This window comes from Myotis daubentonii, chromosome 1, assembly GCF_963259705.1.
Source record: "Myotis daubentonii chromosome 1, mMyoDau2.1, whole genome shotgun sequence".
Taxonomy (NCBI): domain Eukaryota; kingdom Metazoa; phylum Chordata; class Mammalia; order Chiroptera; family Vespertilionidae; genus Myotis; species Myotis daubentonii.
Genome location: NC_081840.1, coordinates 185741260 through 185760295, shown reverse-complemented (window position 1 = coordinate 185760295; position 19036 = coordinate 185741260). Strand labels below are relative to the sequence as shown.

General features: G+C 43.1%; 1 protein-coding gene across 1 annotated transcript in view; it reads left to right on the top strand.

Annotated features, from left to right (window-relative positions):
* Positions 1–449: 449 nt before the first annotated feature.
* The window catches only part of BTC (betacellulin), a 51791-nt gene continuing 33204 nt past the window's right edge, over positions 450–19036 (top strand). Inside the window, exon 1 of the mRNA XM_059668512.1 lies at positions 450–875. Coding sequence (XP_059524495.1) covers positions 818–875 — 58 coding nt within the window. The 5' untranslated portion in view covers positions 450–817. The remainder of the gene's footprint in view (positions 876–19036) is intronic.

The following is a 19036-nucleotide window of genomic DNA, read 5'->3' as shown; positions in this document are numbered from 1 at the left end:
CGGCAAAAAGCATTCTTCTTATTTTTACAGATCCAATAGAGCGAATGAATTAAATAAACAAGTAAAAATACAATGGATAAATGAATAAATAAAGATATAAATGACATTTCTAAAGTAGCTCTTGGGGAGTCCAAACTCCCAGATAGCCAACAAATGATACATGTAAACAGAGGGCTTGTAAATTGTCAAATGCCTGAGGTTAACCACAGCACTGCTTGGCTCTCGTCCCTCCAAGAGACCGGCAATTGGCTGCAGGAAAGTTGGAATTCCAGAGCACATTTGACTCTCTGCTTCTCCCTCAGAGTTTGGCGCAGGCTTCTCCCTGGGCTGCCTGCAGGCCTTGTAGGACACATCTGACTCCCCTGCGGTGCATTCTCTCCCTGCTCCCGGGCTACCTGTTTACTCCCCCAGGCGGAGGGACAGGGACAGTCAGGCGCGACCCAGCAGGTGGAGCGGCTGAGCTGGCCCCAGGGCAGCCCCAATATGAATCTCAGTGTGGGTGTGGGGCAATTTGGGTGGGAACAACCTGGAGACTACCACCTCGCCGTCCTGCGCCTGGCTGGTGGGGTGTGTGCAGAAAGGGCAGAAATAAATAGGAGGCTCCCTCCTCCCAGCGACTCTCAGGGATCCGGAGGCCGCCGCCCTGGGTGTTTGCCTGCCCTGTAGCCAGGGTTCCAGCCTGAAGAGTAGTTTCGTTTCCTTCTGGCTCCAGGATTAGTTTCCAGGCACCTCCTCGGACGCCCCGTGGCCTGGAAAAGGGACGCAGGAGGAGGCGGGAGGCTCGTCTAGGGGCTGCCCGCCCTGCAGCGCGGGTTTGATGGACCTGACCGCCCCGGGCAGCGGCGCCGGCTCCCTGCCGCTGCTCCTGGCCCTGGGTAAGTGGCCGCACTGGGTGGGTGCTGGAGACCCAGGAGGAAAGCTGGGGTGGAGTCGCAGGGAGAGCGAACTCTGATCTGAGCTGGCATCTGGACCCAGGGCGGCGTGGGGCTGACACGGGCAGGTCAGGGAACTTGGGCCGCTGGGGGAGTGCGACGTTTTAAGGGCCTGGCAATGGGGCACCTGCTGGGGCTGCCCCTGGGCGCGCAGGGCTGCGAGAGGGCGGAAGGGATCCCGGGCCCAGCGGCCAGTGCTACAGCTGTGGGCGCAGAGCGGAGGACCCGGGTTGCTAGGCAGGGTGCCCTCAAAACCTTGGGGGGCTCCGTGGGGGGCTCCGTGCCCCTGAGTGAGAATTGGTGGGAGGAAAAGCAGGAGCATGGGAGAGGAAGAGAAAGATATCCCTGGAGTAGTTGGAAAGAGAATTCTTTGGCTTAAGATGTGGGCTGGGAGTGCAGGGCAAGGTGGATGGGTCTTTCCTTGGTGTGTGTGCCAGAGGTAAGAGAGAGATTGCTCCTGGGGAGACTCGAGCTGGCCTAGGTTTGGGATTGAATTCTTACACCTGTTTCTTGCTGGAGCAGTGGGGGGAGCTGGAGGAGAAAAGGCAACTTCTGAGACCTGATCTCCTGTTGCTGATGGGGCAGCAAAGAAAAAGGAAATGACATGTCCCCCCTAGGGCACTGTCCATGAAAGGCACTGATGCTTTACTGGGGATCTAGTCACGTGCTGCTTAGACCGGGATGGGCATTCTAAGTTGTTAGGGGATTTCACCATCGTGTGAACCCCATGGAGTGTACTTCCACTAACTCAGAAGGTACAGCCTAATGCACACCCAGGCCCTATGGTATAGCCTAGTGCTCCTAGGTCCCAAGCCTGTACAACGTGTTACTGTACAAAGCAACATGAAATTAAATCAAGCACAAGAGAAAAGCATGTAATCAGGACGCTTGGTAAACAAAGATGTGTGAGACTGCTGCTAGCGTAACGAAGCGTACTGTTTTACAGGACACTTGTTTTTAAGGCGTAGAAAGATGCAGTCTAAAATAACAATAAAAAGTGTAGCATAGGTAATACGTAAACTAGTAACAGTCACTTCTTATCATCATCATGTGATCTGTACTGTACATAATTGTATTGCTATACATTTATAAGACTGGCAGCACACTAGGTTTGCTTATGCCAGCATCACCATGCACCGGTGAGTAATGTGTTGCTCTATGACATCATGCTGGCTACAAAGTCATTGGGTGATAGGAATTTTTCAGCTTCATTATAGTCTTTGGGGACCAACAATCCTATATGTGGTCCCTTGTTGGCCAAACCTCCTTAGGCAGCATGTGACTGTATATTCTTTATTTTAAGGAGAAATTGCAGGAGGGAAAACTTTTCTTTATTTCGAAGGTTTAATCTAGGTCAGTGATGGAGAACCTTTTGAGCTCGGCGTGTCAGCATTTTGAAAAACCCTAACTTAACTCTGGTGCCGTGTCACATATAGAAATTTTTTGATATTTGCAACCATAGTAAAGCAAAGACTTATATTTTTGATATTTATTTTTTTTATTTTAATACCATTTAACAAAGAAAAATCAACCAAAAAAATGAGTTCGCGTGTCACCTCTGACACGCATGTCATAGGTTTGCCATCACTGATCTAGGTTGTTAGGTTAAGGACCACTGGGTGTGGTCACGTGGTATGAGGGAAGAGAGGGCAGAGGCTGGTGGGAGGAGTTGCAGGATGCCCAGAAATCCCTGGAGGCTGTCCCCACCGCCTTGGGAGTCTGTGCTGGCAGACAGGAACCTGGAACTTCAGGTGCTGGGGGAGGTGTATGCAGCTGGAAACCAGGCTCCCTTGTCCCTCCTGTGTGATAAGGTAGCAGGAAAACCCACCACTTTAGGGCATCCCATCGACATCACAGTCATTTTGAGGGGGGTGGAGGGAAGGAAAACTAGTATTGTGCAGGCTTAGCTGGGATGTGGGGCAGGGACACCTGGGCTTGGGGCATTTATGTGGGAGAGGAGTCTTCACAGCTGAAGTGTCTACAGCTTCAAGCCTAGGAAGGGCTGGGATTTCTCTTACGGAGGGAAAAGAAATGGAACCTAAATGGAAACTTTCATGTGCCTGTTCCTTGGAGTCAGAGAGGTGGCTAAAAAGGTTTGTGACCTTGGCTGGAAGTGGACAGACCATGGGTAGAGAGAAGGAACTGATTTAACAAATCCTGCAGCAGAGGAAGTTAGGAACAGGTTAGTGGTGGAGTGATGTGGAGCCTCCAAGAAGTGCAATGGGTCTGAGAGTTACGCCCAGGACCAGTGCTGATGCTATGCCAGTTCTGGATGAAAGTGCAACTTTCTCTTTACAACTCATATGGACTGTCCAACACTCAAAGTATTTACTGGGCATCTGCTCCAGTCAGTAAGGCGAGAGTATATGGAAATGAGAGTGGGATGAGGGCTCAAGAAACTCCAAAATGTAATTTCGAAGGCATGATTTCTGCTCTAAAAGATGTTATGTTGAATTGGGGATACATGACTAACAGATATGACACAATAAGAGAAAAATTCATGAAGCCAGGAAGGGAGAGCTACCTCCACCAGAGCTTCAACAGTGGAGGGCGGGGTAGTGGGGAACAGCTGCCTGGAGGACATGAGTGGGTGCCTTGAAGCTTGGGTAGCATTTGAAATAGTAGAGAAAGGACGCCAACGATATACAAGGGCTGGTGATGGAAATAAGATTGTTTTCCTGGAGAGAGAGTCCATCGGCATGCCAGAAAGTAGAATTTATGAGAGGCAGACAGATGACGAAGAGCCAAAAAAAGCTACATTAAAATATTTGGACATGAATCAATAAACAGTTAAACACACACCATCATAGGTCTTGAATACAGAATGATATAATGCAAACAAAGATTCAAGGAGGTAAACTGGTCAGTGGGGTGCAGTGTGGGAGCAGGGGGAGAGGTGCTGGGGGCCAGAGACCTGATTGTCTCACAGCTGTGATCCAGGCATGAGCTAATTCAGGCCTTAAATTAGGGTGATGTGCCTGGTGAAATGTTATGGTAGAAATTATTATTCCAGATTAATGGATATTCTCCCCCCTTTACTATCACACAGTGCTTTATCTTTTTTCTCAAACCCTGTTAAAAAGCAGAAAAACCCTAACCTAGTGTTATTGTACACTCAGGGTAACCTAAATGTACAACTGCCCTGTTGAGTGTTTGGCTTAGGAAATTGAACTCAGTCTTTAGATCTCCTAAAGCTCCACGCGCTGCAAAATGCCAAAGGCTGTCTTGTTGGCATCAGTGTTCACAGAAAGTGGTCCTTTTTCTCTCATGCTCACTGTACTTTTAAGTCTTATTCCCAATTTAAGTCACATGTTATTGTACTTACTTTTTGAAAGGAATGTGAGCAATGTACTGTGTGATGCACTAGCGTGTGTGTGTGTGTGTGTGTGTGTGTGTGTGTGTGAGTGAAAAGTGCCTTGAGAACTGAAAATGAGCAGGCATGAGACCTGGTTCTACTCTGCTATTCTGTGACTCAGAGATGCCTGCAAGTTATACATTTCTGGGCCTTGATTTTCTCATTTGCAAAATGAAGTAGTTGCTTTAGATGAGACTAAAGTTCTTACCAACTTGACATTTCAGTGATCTGTAACCAACACTTTCATTGGAAAATTTAAGAGAAAATCTTTTTACAATATCACTTAACTTCCATTTCCTATGTAATGGGATCTCTGTTTCAGACAAACGTTATCATCACAAAGATAATCATGGATGCTTGATTCTTTGAGAAATATGGTAAAGGGGCAATAACTTTCTTTAAAGTGGGTTTTTTATCTTAAAAAAATTGAGTCATTCTCTGTAATTCTTTTTTTTTTTTTTTTTCAGTTTCTCCCTCACATCCACTTGCTATATAACACTAACACTGAAATTATAACCAATGAAAAAGGGGAAAAACTTTTCTTTTGGAAAAATGAGTGCGTTTTAAGGTAAAAAATATGTTCTCCTTATTAAAATCTAAAACGTTAATATTTGCAGGTTGGTTTTAAGTTTTGCTAGAAAACATGAATGTATTCATGATTGTAATATCTAGCTTTGAAGTTATAAAGCAGAAGGTGGCAGCAGGTAAAATTCCCATTGTACAAATGATGTAACTGAAGCCCCAAACACTGGAAGATTTTAGAATTTGCCTCTTCAGACATGATTTTGACTTAAAAGAGAATTGGAGTTTTTGCATGTTTTTTTTTCCACTTGAAAAACCTTAGGTTTCACAGGCCACACTTGCATATTAACAACTGTTATACAAAATCAGTTTTCGCCATTGCATGATTCTCTCTTGTGTTGTGGAAATGCCCGAACAATTCTGGGAGAGCCCAATACTGCAGGCATACCCCGTGATGCCCCTGCTGAGGCTTGGCCTGCCAATGCCTGCGCCAAAATGGAAGGTGCAGAGGACAGAGGGTACTTATGTCTCTACCAGGGGCACAAGCTTCTGGCACGGCCTCATCTCTGTGGGGATTGTTCACCCCAGTACTCCTGTGCCCCTTAGTCCACAGAGAGCCTGGAGGGAAAAACATCATCTTGTTTGTTCTCACCCTTTAATTGTAGTCAGCTCATGCCAGGATATAGACATGAATACCCGTGAACCGTGCTCGTAAGCTTCTCCGTAAGGATCAGTGTCTTTCCAGGAGGGTCCAGACACGCCGGAATCAGGGCTGTGTGTAGTTTAGGCTTAAGCCATGATCATGATGCATTTCCAAATGGCTCGGACAGACCCCTGGGTCCACAAAGAATCTGAAGTCCAGTTGGTCGGGAGTGCTTCAGACTACAACTTAAGAGAAAGCCATCTGATGGAAATGGGTATGCTTTCACTGCTAATGGCTGCTAGCTTTCCCAGGCATATTTGTATCTTGAAAAGGGAATCTTGGTAGCTCAAATGAATTTCTAATTGCTAAATAAGATAATTTTTTAGATGGTTGACAGAGATGGAGTATTTAATCTTAGGTCACATCAATTAGGTAATAACCTACTTTGATTATCAGCAAGGCTAAGTCAAATAGCCATGAAATACTTTTACTTATTCTTTACATTCTGACTTGTAGACTAGAAACATTAATTCCAAAACAGTGACAAAAATTTGAACAATCTTTGTGTTCAGCCTTATTGCCTTATTTCAATTTGACTGAGTTGGTTGAGTTGCTAATGTAATATTTCCCTCTTTGGAAAATCATAGGTTTATCAATTCATGTAGCCTTATTTAACTTAATAATGTTATGTCAGAGGACCTCTAACTCATGCCAGAGGACCTCTTCTTGGGAGTACAATACTAATGGATAATGGGTAGCTATTATGGCATTTTTCAGAAGGGAAATAATACAGGGTATGCAGTGGTTTAAATATTGGTTTTAGTGTGCAGAGTAGATCAGAAAAAGAGAACTAATACAATAAGAAGTAAGTAAAGAGAAAGCTACTGTTAACTAGCCCAGAAAGTCTGGACCAGGCAATCAAGACAAAGGAATAAACTCAATAAATATTTCTAAGCAAGAATTGATAGGATAGAATGACAAGTCACGTGTGGGTTAGGAAAGGAAAGGAACAAGTAAAATTGTCTCTGAGACTGTTAACCCGAGAGAGACAAGGAGTTTATGGTACATGTGAATGAGAGCTGTTTTGTGTGTGTGTGTGTGTGTGTGTGTGTGTGTGTGTGTTTTCCTGTGGAGATGTGAACTATTTTGAACTCCAAATCTGATTGTTCTCCCATGGAATGTAAAAAGTAAAGGTTATCAGGCCTCTCTCCAGACCTACTAAAGTCTGGTTAATATGTTCCTATAAATATAACTGTTTAAAGAATTTCCAAGAGAAGGAAAAACATTTTCCTCAACAGAATAATTGAAAATAATATATGTAGATACTGCCCCTCTTGAAGGTGGAGCTGAAAACCTGTCACAGACCAGAGGTTGCTAAGAATCTTGACACAGAAAAAGGACATTAATGGAAAGTTGGTGCAATCAGAATAAAACCTTGGGTTTAGTCAATATTAATGGATCAATGTTGAATCTCAGTTTTGATAAATGTACCTTAATAATGCAAAATGATAACATCAAAGGAAATGGGAGTGAGTGAGAGTGTACTATGGGAATGCTCTATACTTTGCAGTTTCCTGTAAATCTAAATTTACAGGTGTCCCTTGCTTTTCCCCAAGCTTTTTACCCAGGAACTACACTCAGCATCTCAGGATCAAGTGGCCATAAAATTTTACAATGTCTGTGAGCATCTGTGCTTTATTTCTATTTCTTTTGTGCATCCATTAGCAAGATGTGTTTGCTCTAAGGTAATTGTTTCTTTACTTTATGCCATTTTAGCTTACGAAAGGTTTCATAAGAATATTCTACTTTTAGATAGTGGGGGAAACCTGTCTTTCAAAATAAAGTTTAATATATATATATATATATATATATATATATATAGAGAGAGAGAGAGAGAGAGAGAGAGAGAGAGAGAGAGAGAGAGAGATAATATACAAATTGTCCATTACAGTGTCACAGTAATGACTGAGGCTGAGTGCGCATGGAGCACCTCTAGGTCCCTCCCTCCCAACCCCCATCCCACCCCTGCTCCCATGGGCGGTGGCTGCTCCCACCAGCCTCCTGAAGCAGTGCAGGACCCTCCTGCCTCCCATGGGCACCAGCAGCTTGCTCTTGCCTCCCGTGGAAGTGGCATGGATCCCTCCCAGCTCCCGCAGAAGTGGTGCGGCTCCCACTGACTCCTGTGGAAGCAGCGGACAGCCTACTGTGTGTGATATCATGCACTGGGCTACTAGTGTATATATATACACTGCCCTCACCTGCTGGTCCAATCATCCCAACTGCCTTCCCCTGCTGGCCCGGTCACCCCTAACTGCCATCCCTTGCCGGCCTGGTCACCCCTAACTGCCCTCCCCTGCAGGCCTGGTCGCCCCTAACTACCCGCCCCAGCTGGCCATCTTGTGGCTGTGAGTGCCACCATCTTTGAGGGCGGGCATTCAGTTAGCATATTCCCTCCTTATTGGCTGTAGGCACCGCCATGTTTGAGGGAGGGGCAGTTAATTTGCATATTTCTCCTTATTGGCTGTTGGTGCCACCATCTTTGTGATGATGTGAGGGTCAATTAGCATATTCCCTCTTTATTAGATAGGATGTGTGTGTATGTGTGTTAAAGGTCTTACAGGAGATTCTAATGACTAGCCAGTTTGGACAATCACCTAGCTAAAAAATAGGGCTGAAAATATAAAGAAATAATTTAACTGATTAAAATTTCAGGATCTAGCACAGTACCTAGGACATAATAAATCCTCAGTATATATGTGCTCACATATGAGTCCATGGGTATTTTGTGAGATTGAATAGCATTATATTAAAAGAAGACAAAAGCAAAATTATAGAGAACAGAAAGTAGAAAGGTGGTTGCCAGGGGCCAAGAGAGGAGGGATTGGGGAGTTACTGTTTAGTGGGTCTAGAGCAGCCGTGGGCAAACTACGGCCTGTGGGCCGGATCCGGCCCATTTTAAATGAATAAAACTAAAAAAAAAATAAAAAAAAGACCGTACCCTTTTATGTAATGATGTTTACTTTGAATTTATATTAGTTCACACAAACACTCCATCCATGCTTTTGTTCCGGCCCTCCGGTCCAGTGTAAGAACCCATTGTGGCCCTCGAGTCAAAAAGTTTGCCCACCCCTGGTCTAGAGATTCAGTTTTGCAAGGATGAAAAGAGTTCTGAAGATGAATGGTGGTGATGTTGCACAACAGTACGAATGATCCCAATGAACTGTACATTTAAAACTGGTTAAGATAGTACATTTTTTGTCATGTGTATTTTACCACAATGAAAGAAAAGAGCTAGCACAGTTGAGTGAAAATCAATGGACAATTCAGGAAGCCAAGAGTGGATTGTAGATGGAAGATTTGGGAAGGTCAACTGTATCAAATACTGTAGAAATGGAGGAGGCTGAGGCTGAGGAGTGAGCTGTGAGGAAATCACTGGTACTCTTAAAAGACCAGAGGCAGATTGATGGTAACTGGAGAAGGCACACACACACACACACACACACACACACACACACACACGAGAATAGAAGTTGGAGTGGTGGGTATAAAAGAGAAAGTTTTGGTTTATGAGAACCAACTTCAAATAGTTGAAAAGTTGTCTCAACAAAGATTTCCTCAGTTTAAATCAGAGAGCATAACTTGGATTAATTAATTCCAGAAAGCAGAGCTATCGCCTTAATTTAGGCAGAATTTCCTTCCAAGTAGAACTTTGAAAAAATGGAAACCACTGACTTAGGATGTGACGAGCTTCCCACGTGTGTGTGGTCTGAATGGCACTTACAGGAAGTTGTACAGAGGTGATTCCTAGGTGAGATGGGAGGTGGACCAAATAACTACCAAGGGTTCTTATGTCTCTAAGAACTCAGGATGATGTTACTGTACTTTGGAAATGCTTTGGAGGTTGGTAGGTAGAATTTCAAACTAAGAAATTGTCAGTAGATTTCTCTGGGAAGGAACAAAAAGGTAGGGCACTTGGAGACCTGGGAAACAAATGGTAAAGAATTTTTTTGAAAATTACTTGAGATTTTCCCTTCAAAACTGGATACAGTGAACATGCCTTCTCATGATCCTTATCTTGGGACAGGGGTGGGCAAACTTTTTGACTCGAGGGCCACAATGGGTTCTTAAAATGGACTGGAGGGCTGGAACAAAAGCATGGATGGAGTGTTTGTGTGAACTAATACATGTTAACACTGCTGCTGGTGAAGGAGCGGAGGGGAGAGCAAGAGAACCCTCTGCTCTTTCGGCTCCGCGGGCCGGATAGAACAGCGGAACGGGCCGGATCCGGCCCGCGGGCCATAGTTTGCCCTCGGCTGTCTTGGGATGTAGTACTGATCCTATGCCATGGGCTCAGTTTTTGCCTTCAAAACTACGTTCTTAAAAAAAAATATATAATATATATATATATATATATATATATATATATATATATATATATACACACTAGGGGCCCGGTGCACAAAATTCGTGCACTGAGTGTGTGTGGGGGGCGGGGAGTGTCCCTCAGCCCAGCCTGCCCCCTCTCACATACTGGGAGCCCTAAGGCGTTGACCCCCATTACCATCCAATTGCAGGATCGGCCCCTTGCCCAGGCCTGACGCCTCTGACAGAGGTGTCAGGCTTGGGCAAGGGACCCTCATTTCCCCCCATCACTGGTTCTGCCCCCAGCCCAGGCCTGATGCCTCTGGCCCAGGCATCAGGCCTGGGCAGGGGACCCCCAGACCCCTCCGATTGCTGGCTCTGCCCCTTGCCCAGGCCTGACACCTCCGCCAGAGGCGTAGACCCCCATCACCCTCTGATCACCTGATCGGCCCCTTGCCCAGGCCTGACGCCTCCGCCAGAGGGGACCCCCATCTCCCCCCGATCACTGGCTCTTGCTCCCGCCCAGGCCTGAGGCCTCTGGCCCAGGAATCATGCCTGGGCAGGGGACCCCCATCTCCCTCTGATCGCTTGCTCCACCCCTCGCCCAAGCCTGACGCCTCTGACCCAGGCTTCAGGCCTGGGCAAGGGGACCATCATATCCACCCAATCCCTGGCTCAGGCCCCCGCCCAGGCCTGATGCCTCGGCCAGAGGAGTTGACCCTCATCACCCTCCGATCACCAATCACCGGATCGGCCCCTTGACCAGGCCTGAGGCGTCCGGCTCGGGCAGCGGGGACCCACAGCTGCAGCGGCCCCGCGATCGTGGGCTCCGCTTTAGGCCCAGGCAAGGGACCCCTAGCTCCCGGGACTGCCAGCTTCGACCGTGTCCAGCTCCTATCGCTGGCTCCACCCCTACTTCCTGCTATCACTGCCAGGGCGGCAAAGGCGCCTGATTATCCGATCATGGCTGGCGGGCAGGGCAAAGGCGGCCCCGGGGCCGCCTTTGCCCTGCCCCCCAGCTCTTAGCTCCCCCCTGGGTTTCCGATCACTGTCAGTGGCAGGGGGCTTCTTCCTGCTTTCCCTTTCACCTCCCTGCATTGTGCCTACATATGCAAATTAACCGCCATCTTGTTGGCAGTTAACTGCCAATCTTAGTTGGCAGTTAACTGCCAATCATAGTTGGCAGTTAATTTGCATATAGCTCTGATTAGCCAATGAAAAGGGTATCGTCGTACGCCAATTACCATTTTTCTCTTTTATTAGTTTAGATATTATTGATTTCAGAGAGGAAGGGAGAGGGAGAGAGAGATAGAAACATCAATGGTGAGAATCATTGATCAGCCACCTCTTGCCCATCTAATACCAGGGATTGAGCCAGCAACCTAAGCATGTGCCCTTGACTAGAATTGAATACGGGACCCTTCAGTCCACAGGCCGATCGATGCTCTACCCACTAAGCTAAACCAGCTAGGACAAAACTAAATTAAAAGTATGCTGTAATTTAGGGTTAAAAGAGTAACTGGAAGTGAGATTTATATTCCAGATAAAACTACAGACAAGAATAATAAGCTATGGTTCTCATTTGCCTTAGCAAAGCATACCAAAGGAAACACACCCCATTCTTGCTTACTAATTTCTATTCACCACTATTAAATACTTATTGAATGGGTTTCTAGACCACTCAGATTCTTAATTGGGAATCTATCTTTCAAAATGTGGTGAACAGACATTACAAAGCTTCAACTGGAAATATGTGGTGTGACCATTTCTTAATGAGTCTTACTATAGGTCACACAAGAAAATCAATTGAATTATTTCATGTTTCCCCCATACACATCAAGAAGTTCCTTTTTTAAAATGCTTGTTTGTATATTTTTTTGTTCTAGCTAAACAGCTTTACTCATTGTGTCCCAAACATACCAAACTCATTTCTATGTCATTGCCTTTAATCCTGTTTAGTTCCCACCTTCTATGAAACATTTCCCTATGATTTCTTCACTTAACACATTTCCTCTTTTGGTAATTCCAATAGAATTTATTTTTTGTATGCCTGGTACTTTAAAGATACTACCTGACATTTATTTATTTATTTATTTATTTATTTATTTATTTATTTATTTATTGTCTCTAAAAATGATTTTATTAATAAAGATAATAATGATTAATGCTAAGTTGGGTTGATTAACCTAAATAGGTTTATGGACCTAAATTCTGGGTGGGTTTGTGTGTAGTTTTCAGGTTGGTTAAGCAGCTACTTCAAACTCTATGTTCTCTTCTGTACCACTATTAGAGTCTGATGGCTGCTTCCTCGTGGGTCAAAGGCTGTGTTATCGCTAGATCCAAAGGCCAGCTGCACTCTTCCTCCTCACTTTGCACTTGGATAATCCTCCCTGGGATCAAATTGTTCTTTTTCTTGGCTCTTTTTTTTGCCTCCTCTCTTTGAACTATTGTGGAAATTCAGTGAGACCTTGAGCTCCTCATTTAAAGTATTACAATGTCTGATTGATCTGTTCCTGTCATAAAGGAGTAGGAATCAAAAAGTCAAGTTTTGACAATAATGATTTCTGAGAAACTAGCTATAGGTTATTATGGGTCCCATTCAATTTAGTCATTTTTGTCACAGATTTAATAACAATCATGGTGGAAAAAAGAGCATGATTTACTGGCAAAGGCATTTATTGTGGTGTTGACAGTTTTCACATATATGAGTCAGTTTATATATGACAGGTTGTTAAATTACTTTCCTCTCCGGGCTTTAAAAATATGATTGTGGAGTAGTTTGATGAGTTAAGGAAAAGTGTGACCCATCATTCTCCATCTTAAACAGCAAGATATTGTTTCTACTATTTGGAATAGAATTTTACATTGGAGGAGAAAGGAGTTCATGTTTCACTTTTCTAATTTTGAATGGACATAAACTGTTTATGAAGATCCTCTTCTTATTTCTCTGCCCTCATCTCTGCTTCCCTTCTTGGTCCTGGAAATCCAAAAGCCTGTCTCTCAGTTTCACAGATTAGGCTGTTCTCCAGGTGCTGCGATTTGAGAGACCTTGGAAAAATCCTTCCCTGTCCTAGAACATGGCTCTCCATGAGATGTCCTGCTATCCCTCACTGAATTGGGACACAAACATTGTGCACCTCTTAAAACCCCTTCAAGTACCTTCTTTGTCTCTTGCTCTGCTCCCCACCTATACCAGGTCACCCCCATTTTTGTACAACATTATCTCCCAAGACATGAATTCTGGCTTCTCACTCACCAAGGGACCAGAGATTGAGGAAGTTAGCACTCAGTGGGGGACACTTTGTCCAATAGGAAATGAATGATGAAGGTGATTGGAACAGACAAATTCTTCCTTCATTCTTTTTCTGTGGACTCATTGAAGGCACAATTCCTTTTCAAATGCTTAGCTTAGCTCCTGTATGGGTGAACATGTCGTCTGAGCAAATTTGTGTCTCTGGGTTTCACTTTGGAGCTGCACCCTGCATGATGGGTACACAGATTGCTTTGCTTTGCCTCCTTCTTTTTAGTTTATTTCCTTTTCTCTCATTCTCATGGCCCAGAGCTTCTACGTCCCAGATAAAGTGATAATCCCTTAATCTGTATCACAGTCTCTGCTTTCTAAAAGATTCAGGTTGGGACACTTGATTCTCATGTATCTCTTTTGAGTTAAGTCATTTTTTTCCCCTTTGCAGGTCTGTTTTAAAATCAAATACATTTAGAAATGGTAATATATTAAAGAATTATATTCTACTTGGGGGAATATTGAAATAGTATAAGGATGCTAGTTTATAGGAGGGCAACAAAAATAATTACAGAAAAAGATGGAGAAGAACACCAATATCAAATTCACCTATTTCACAGTTTTTGTCTCAGCCAACCACAAGCCCAGTGTTAAACATCATTTCTACCCCCTGATATTTTGTCAACTTTATGTTAGATGGGATCTCTTTTGGAATTTGGAAAATTCTCTGTCTATAATACATATTCAAGGTTCTGTTTTTATTCTTGACAATAAAGATACAGTGGGAAAATTGCCCAGAATGTTGATTTAAACTTTTAAAACCTTATTAACTTTATTTTTCCAAAGCCAGAGAGATGATTTATAATATACCGGGTTTTGAAATAGTATCGTCTAAGATCTGACTTTATCTATAATAATAAAAGTGTAATATGCAAATAGACCAAGTGCTGAACAGCATAATGACTGTCGGCCCGGACCTTCTGGATAAAGCCAGGGCTGCGAGGGCTGAGGCAGCCGGGGCTGCGAAGGCCTACTCTTGCATGAATTTTGTGCATCGGGCCTCAAGTCTATTATATTTGTGGCACTGAATCACTTAACCAATTGACTGAATCAATAATCTCATCTGGCATAAGCAGTGTGCTGAGTCACTGGCAGAACTGTACTAAGAGTACAAAGAACTGCACATGTAGAAGACACCATAGGTCTACCAATCAGTCGAGGCGCATTCACTTCAAATCTCTTTTTAAAACTCACTGGAAAGAAACAGCATGTGGGAAGACCAACAAATGGTTTTGCCTCACTGAGTACATACATATAAGCACACTGCTTAGTGTGTACTGTATAGGTAGCTATATTTATCTTATGTAGTTTATTTCATAAATGTGTTTTATACCGAAGGCAAATCACACCATAAATGTAGAAATTTTTCAATAGCCATTTATAAGAGGGAGAATGTTTTATCAGAGTAATTAGGATTCTTTTTTTACTTCAGGTCTCGTACAGCTGCTATTCTGTTGAGTGACTACAGTGTGCCAGATATTACCAAGGTTACTAATTCATAATTTATTTTTTTCATTCCTTTAAGCGCATAGCTAAATGTTTACCATGTAAATTATATATTGTGAGCCTCAGTTTATGGGTGAGAACCCTGAGGTTCAATGTTGAATAACTTAATCATAATTATAAAGCTCATAATTAAAAGGTACATCAGGATTCAAATCCATTTTCATTTGTCTTGAAATGTATCCTTGTACCATTAATCTATACTGCTTCCCTTTAAAATAAATGAAAATGTGTGTGCCTATGAAATACTCTTCCAACTTCTGCTTATATTCATAGCTTGATACATTATCCTTTAATTTACAGTTAGGTTTTCTAATGGGGGTGGAGTGAGGTTCAAATCCTAAAATAAGATTGATAGGATATCATCAGAAATCACTGGCTTTATTAGACACAAGTAGATGAGAGGATATCTAAAAAAGATGTCCAAAATTATCAGAATATAGATTAATTGACATTTTGTGATAATTTTATATTTATTTTTGAAATACAGGGTGGGGCAAAAGTAGGTTTACAGTTTATTCCTGTATCATTAAGGATTCATTATTGTATTATTTTCCATATAAACAACTGTAAACCTACTTTTGCCCGACCCTGGATAAAATGCTTTTGGCTCTAAGAATGGAAAATTCAGCTCAGAGATGAGGCAAATACAACGTACATGACTGTTTAGGTTGGTCACATTTGATGTTTTTAAATAGTTGACCCAGCTGGTATACGACTTACCTCAGCATCAGCAGTAACTTTGAGACAGTGGGTCATACTCCTTGTCATGCTGTGTCTCTTTCAATGCCTGCATTGTTCCCAATGACTTCATCCCCCATGCTGGCTGACAGGGATAATACTTTTAGTACATTCAGTAATTTTTAATTTGAGAATCTCAGAGTGCATAACAGTAAATGGAGCTTTGACTCACTAAAGGAGGAAAGGGTTTCTTTTCCTTTTTGTCTTTAATTTTATGAGTGGAGTTGATATTTAAAAAGTAACCCTGGAAATAGGGGCTCAATGTTCAGTCACTTAGCAAACAAGCTAATCTAACATTATTTTATTTTATTATGTTTCTTTGTTTTAATGCATCTGAGAAATTCTTCAGGTCATGTGAAGCAGTGAGGTAAGATTGAATGAAATAATAAGAAAGCAAAAAGATTGTAAAATATTTGAATAATAGTGAAATCTAACACAATAACATTTAAAAGGGCCAAGTATAAAACCTTATTTTTAGGAAAAAAATAAAAATGACACAAAACAGAACAAATAATCCTATCAAAACAGGACTTCCCAGGAGTACAAAAACATTCTAACTTCATTTTACTATAACCCAAATGAACCCCCAGTATTTAGTGGGACAACTGAAAAAGGCTGACTCTTTGGGGCTACATTATTAGAAATATGGTGCCCACAGTGTGAAGGCTAAGTGCCCCACTCTATTCTGTTTTTGCCAGACCATGTGAAATGACACTTATTCTAACCTTGCATTTGGGGGCAGTGACAAAGCTTATGAAGGTGTGGATGATGTCAGGGAAAATACAGTTGAAGGAACTAGGGCATTTAGCCTGAAGAAAAGAAATTCTTTCAGGAAAACTTGATAGCTGGCTTCAAATATATGAGAATCTGTCAGGCAAAAAAAAAGAGATATTATATTTATTCTAAGTTATTCTAATGTGCAGAATAAAATTATAGAAAGGCAAAAACCAGGTCAATATCAAGATGCCTTTGTAGAGCTTTAGAAATAGCTGTTTAATAAATTTTTGAATGAATGAATGACTGTGATTGATAGAATGGAGGAATGGTCTCACTGAAATTGGATGCTTTTGAAGAGAGTGAAGTCTCTATACTGAAATATTAAAGAAGGGATCAATTACTTCTCCCAAGAAATGATTTTAGGGGAGTTGAGAGTTAGTGGGTAAAAGATCTTAATGCCACTAATATTCTTACTAAATATATATTGAATATATATTGACTATTCACTCTCTTGAATGAAAATCTTATGTTTTCCATATCTATGTACCATATTTTCTCTAAAATATAACCCATACATTCTCTGATAAAGACAATGATTATTATAATAGTGTATGTTCCTTTATAAACTACTTTACTATATTTTTTATTTTATTTACATTTATTACATTACTAGGGGCCCGGTGCACGAAATTCGTGCACTGGGTGTGTGTGTGTGGGGGGAGTGTCCCTCAGCCCAGCCTGCCCCCTCTCACATACTGGGAACCCTCAGGCGTTGACCCCCATCACCCTCCAATCGCAGGATCGGCCCCTTGCCCAGGCCTGACGCCTCTGACAGAGGTGTCAGGCCTGGGCAGGGGACCCTCATTTCCCCCCATCACTGGCTCTGGCCCCCACCCAGGCCTGAGGCCTCTGGCCCAGGCTTCAGGCCTGGGCAAGGGGGCCATCATATCCCCCCAATCCCCGGCTCTGCCCCCCACTCAGGCCTGATGCCTCGGCCAGAGGAGTTGACCCTCATCACCCTCCGATCACCAATCACCGGATCGGCCCCTTGACCAGGCCTGAGGCCTCCGGCAGAGGTGTCAGGCCTGGGCAGGGGACCCTCAGCTCCCCGCGGTTGCAGGCTCCGCCCCTACCCAGGCCTAACGCCTCTGGCCTAGGCGTCCAGCCCGGGCAGCGGGGACCTGCAGCTGCAGCGGCCCCACGGTCGTGGGCTTCGCTTTAGGCCCAGGCAAGGGACCCCTAGCTCCCGGGACTGCCAGCTTCGACCGTGCCCAGCTCCCATCGCTGGCTCCACCCCTACTTCCTGCTATCACTGGCCAGGGCAGAAAAGGCACCTGATTCTCTGATCATTAACTGCCCCCCAGCTCTTAGCTCCCCCCCTGGGTTTCTGATCACTGTCAGTGGCAGGGGGCTTCTTCCTGCTTTCCCTTTCACCTCCCTGCATTGTGCCTACATATGCAAATTAACCGCCATCTTGTTGGCAGTTAACTGCCAATCTTAGTTGGCAGTTAACTGCCAATCTTAGTTGGCAGTTAATTTGCATATAGCCCTGATTAGCTAATGAATAGGGTAGTTTGTATGCCAATTACCATTTTTCTCTTTTATTAGTGTTGATGGGAAGGGCAGGGAACCTATGATTTTAATTTTTCTTCAGGAAAAGGCCAGGATAGTTTGTTAATGAACTCAAAAACACATAGTGAATTATAATGAGTGGTGATCTTTCCACAATATAATGGTACTTTCCCTAAGAAGTCAAAATTTGAGACTTTGAGGATGTGCAATTGACTTAAACTGAAAGCTATATATTGGATAAAAAATACTGAAAGAATTTGGAAAGAATTATAATTGTTCTCAACCACAAAAAAATTTTCTTCCTAAGGATATTTGGCAATGTGTGTAGACATTTTTGGTTGTGACAACTTAGGAGTAAAAGGAGGGGTGCTACTGGCATTTCAAGGGTAAAAGCCAGGGACACTGCCAATAACCCACAATGCACAGCCTCCTGCAACAAAGACTTAGCCAGCCCAAAATATCAATAGTGCGAGAACTGAGAAACCCTTTGGATGTTTCCCATTCATTTTAAACCAGAACTTGGATTTCTTTAAGCAATGGGGTGAGATATCCAAAATATAAAATACATTTAAGCTCTATTCCATAAAGACTTTTCATTGCTTGCCATTCTGAGTAGCATGATCACATCTCTTGCCCTCTGTCTTTGTACTGCATCACCCCCCTGTCTAGCATGTCCACACTGTGCACACTTCCCACCCACTTGTCACTTAGTAGCCGTCTCAATTATTAAATGGACTGACCAGATATGGCAGTGCTTGTGTTCAAGTAAGCCTCATTTTACTTAATGATGCCATGTGACTTTTCTTACAGTATATTGCGGTAGCTGTTTTATTTTTATTGTCACTGATCTCTTACTGTGCCTATCTAAATTGGATTTTATCTATATATGGGCGAAAACATAAAAAAATAGAGGGTTCAGTACTATCTGAGGTTTCAGGCATTCACAGGGGGCCTTGGAACATTTCCTGCAGATAAGAGGAGACTTCTGTAATTAAAGAGTCCCTGCTTTTCTGCTAAACTTTCCAAGGTTTTCTACATCTACTGGTAATTCATCCTTTGCCTTTCTTCTATGCCTCTGGCTTCTTTTTGTCCATTTTCTCTCGCATTTGAAACAACAACAAGGAAAATTGTTTTCCTGTATAGATTGACTAGTCTTCTCACTCCCTTCTTCAGTTCCACATCTTTGAAGCATAATCTGTAATTATTTGCATCTTCTTCATGCCACTACTATTTCTCTAGCAACATATTACTAGGGCTTTTTGGTTGCAAATCCAACGTTTGTGTTTTTAAGCTCTTATTTGTAATTCCCCATCAATCCTTTTTGCACTGTTGATCAAATTCTTGTAGGAAAACTCTCTCTTCTTACTTCTGTGGCTTCTCCTTCTCAG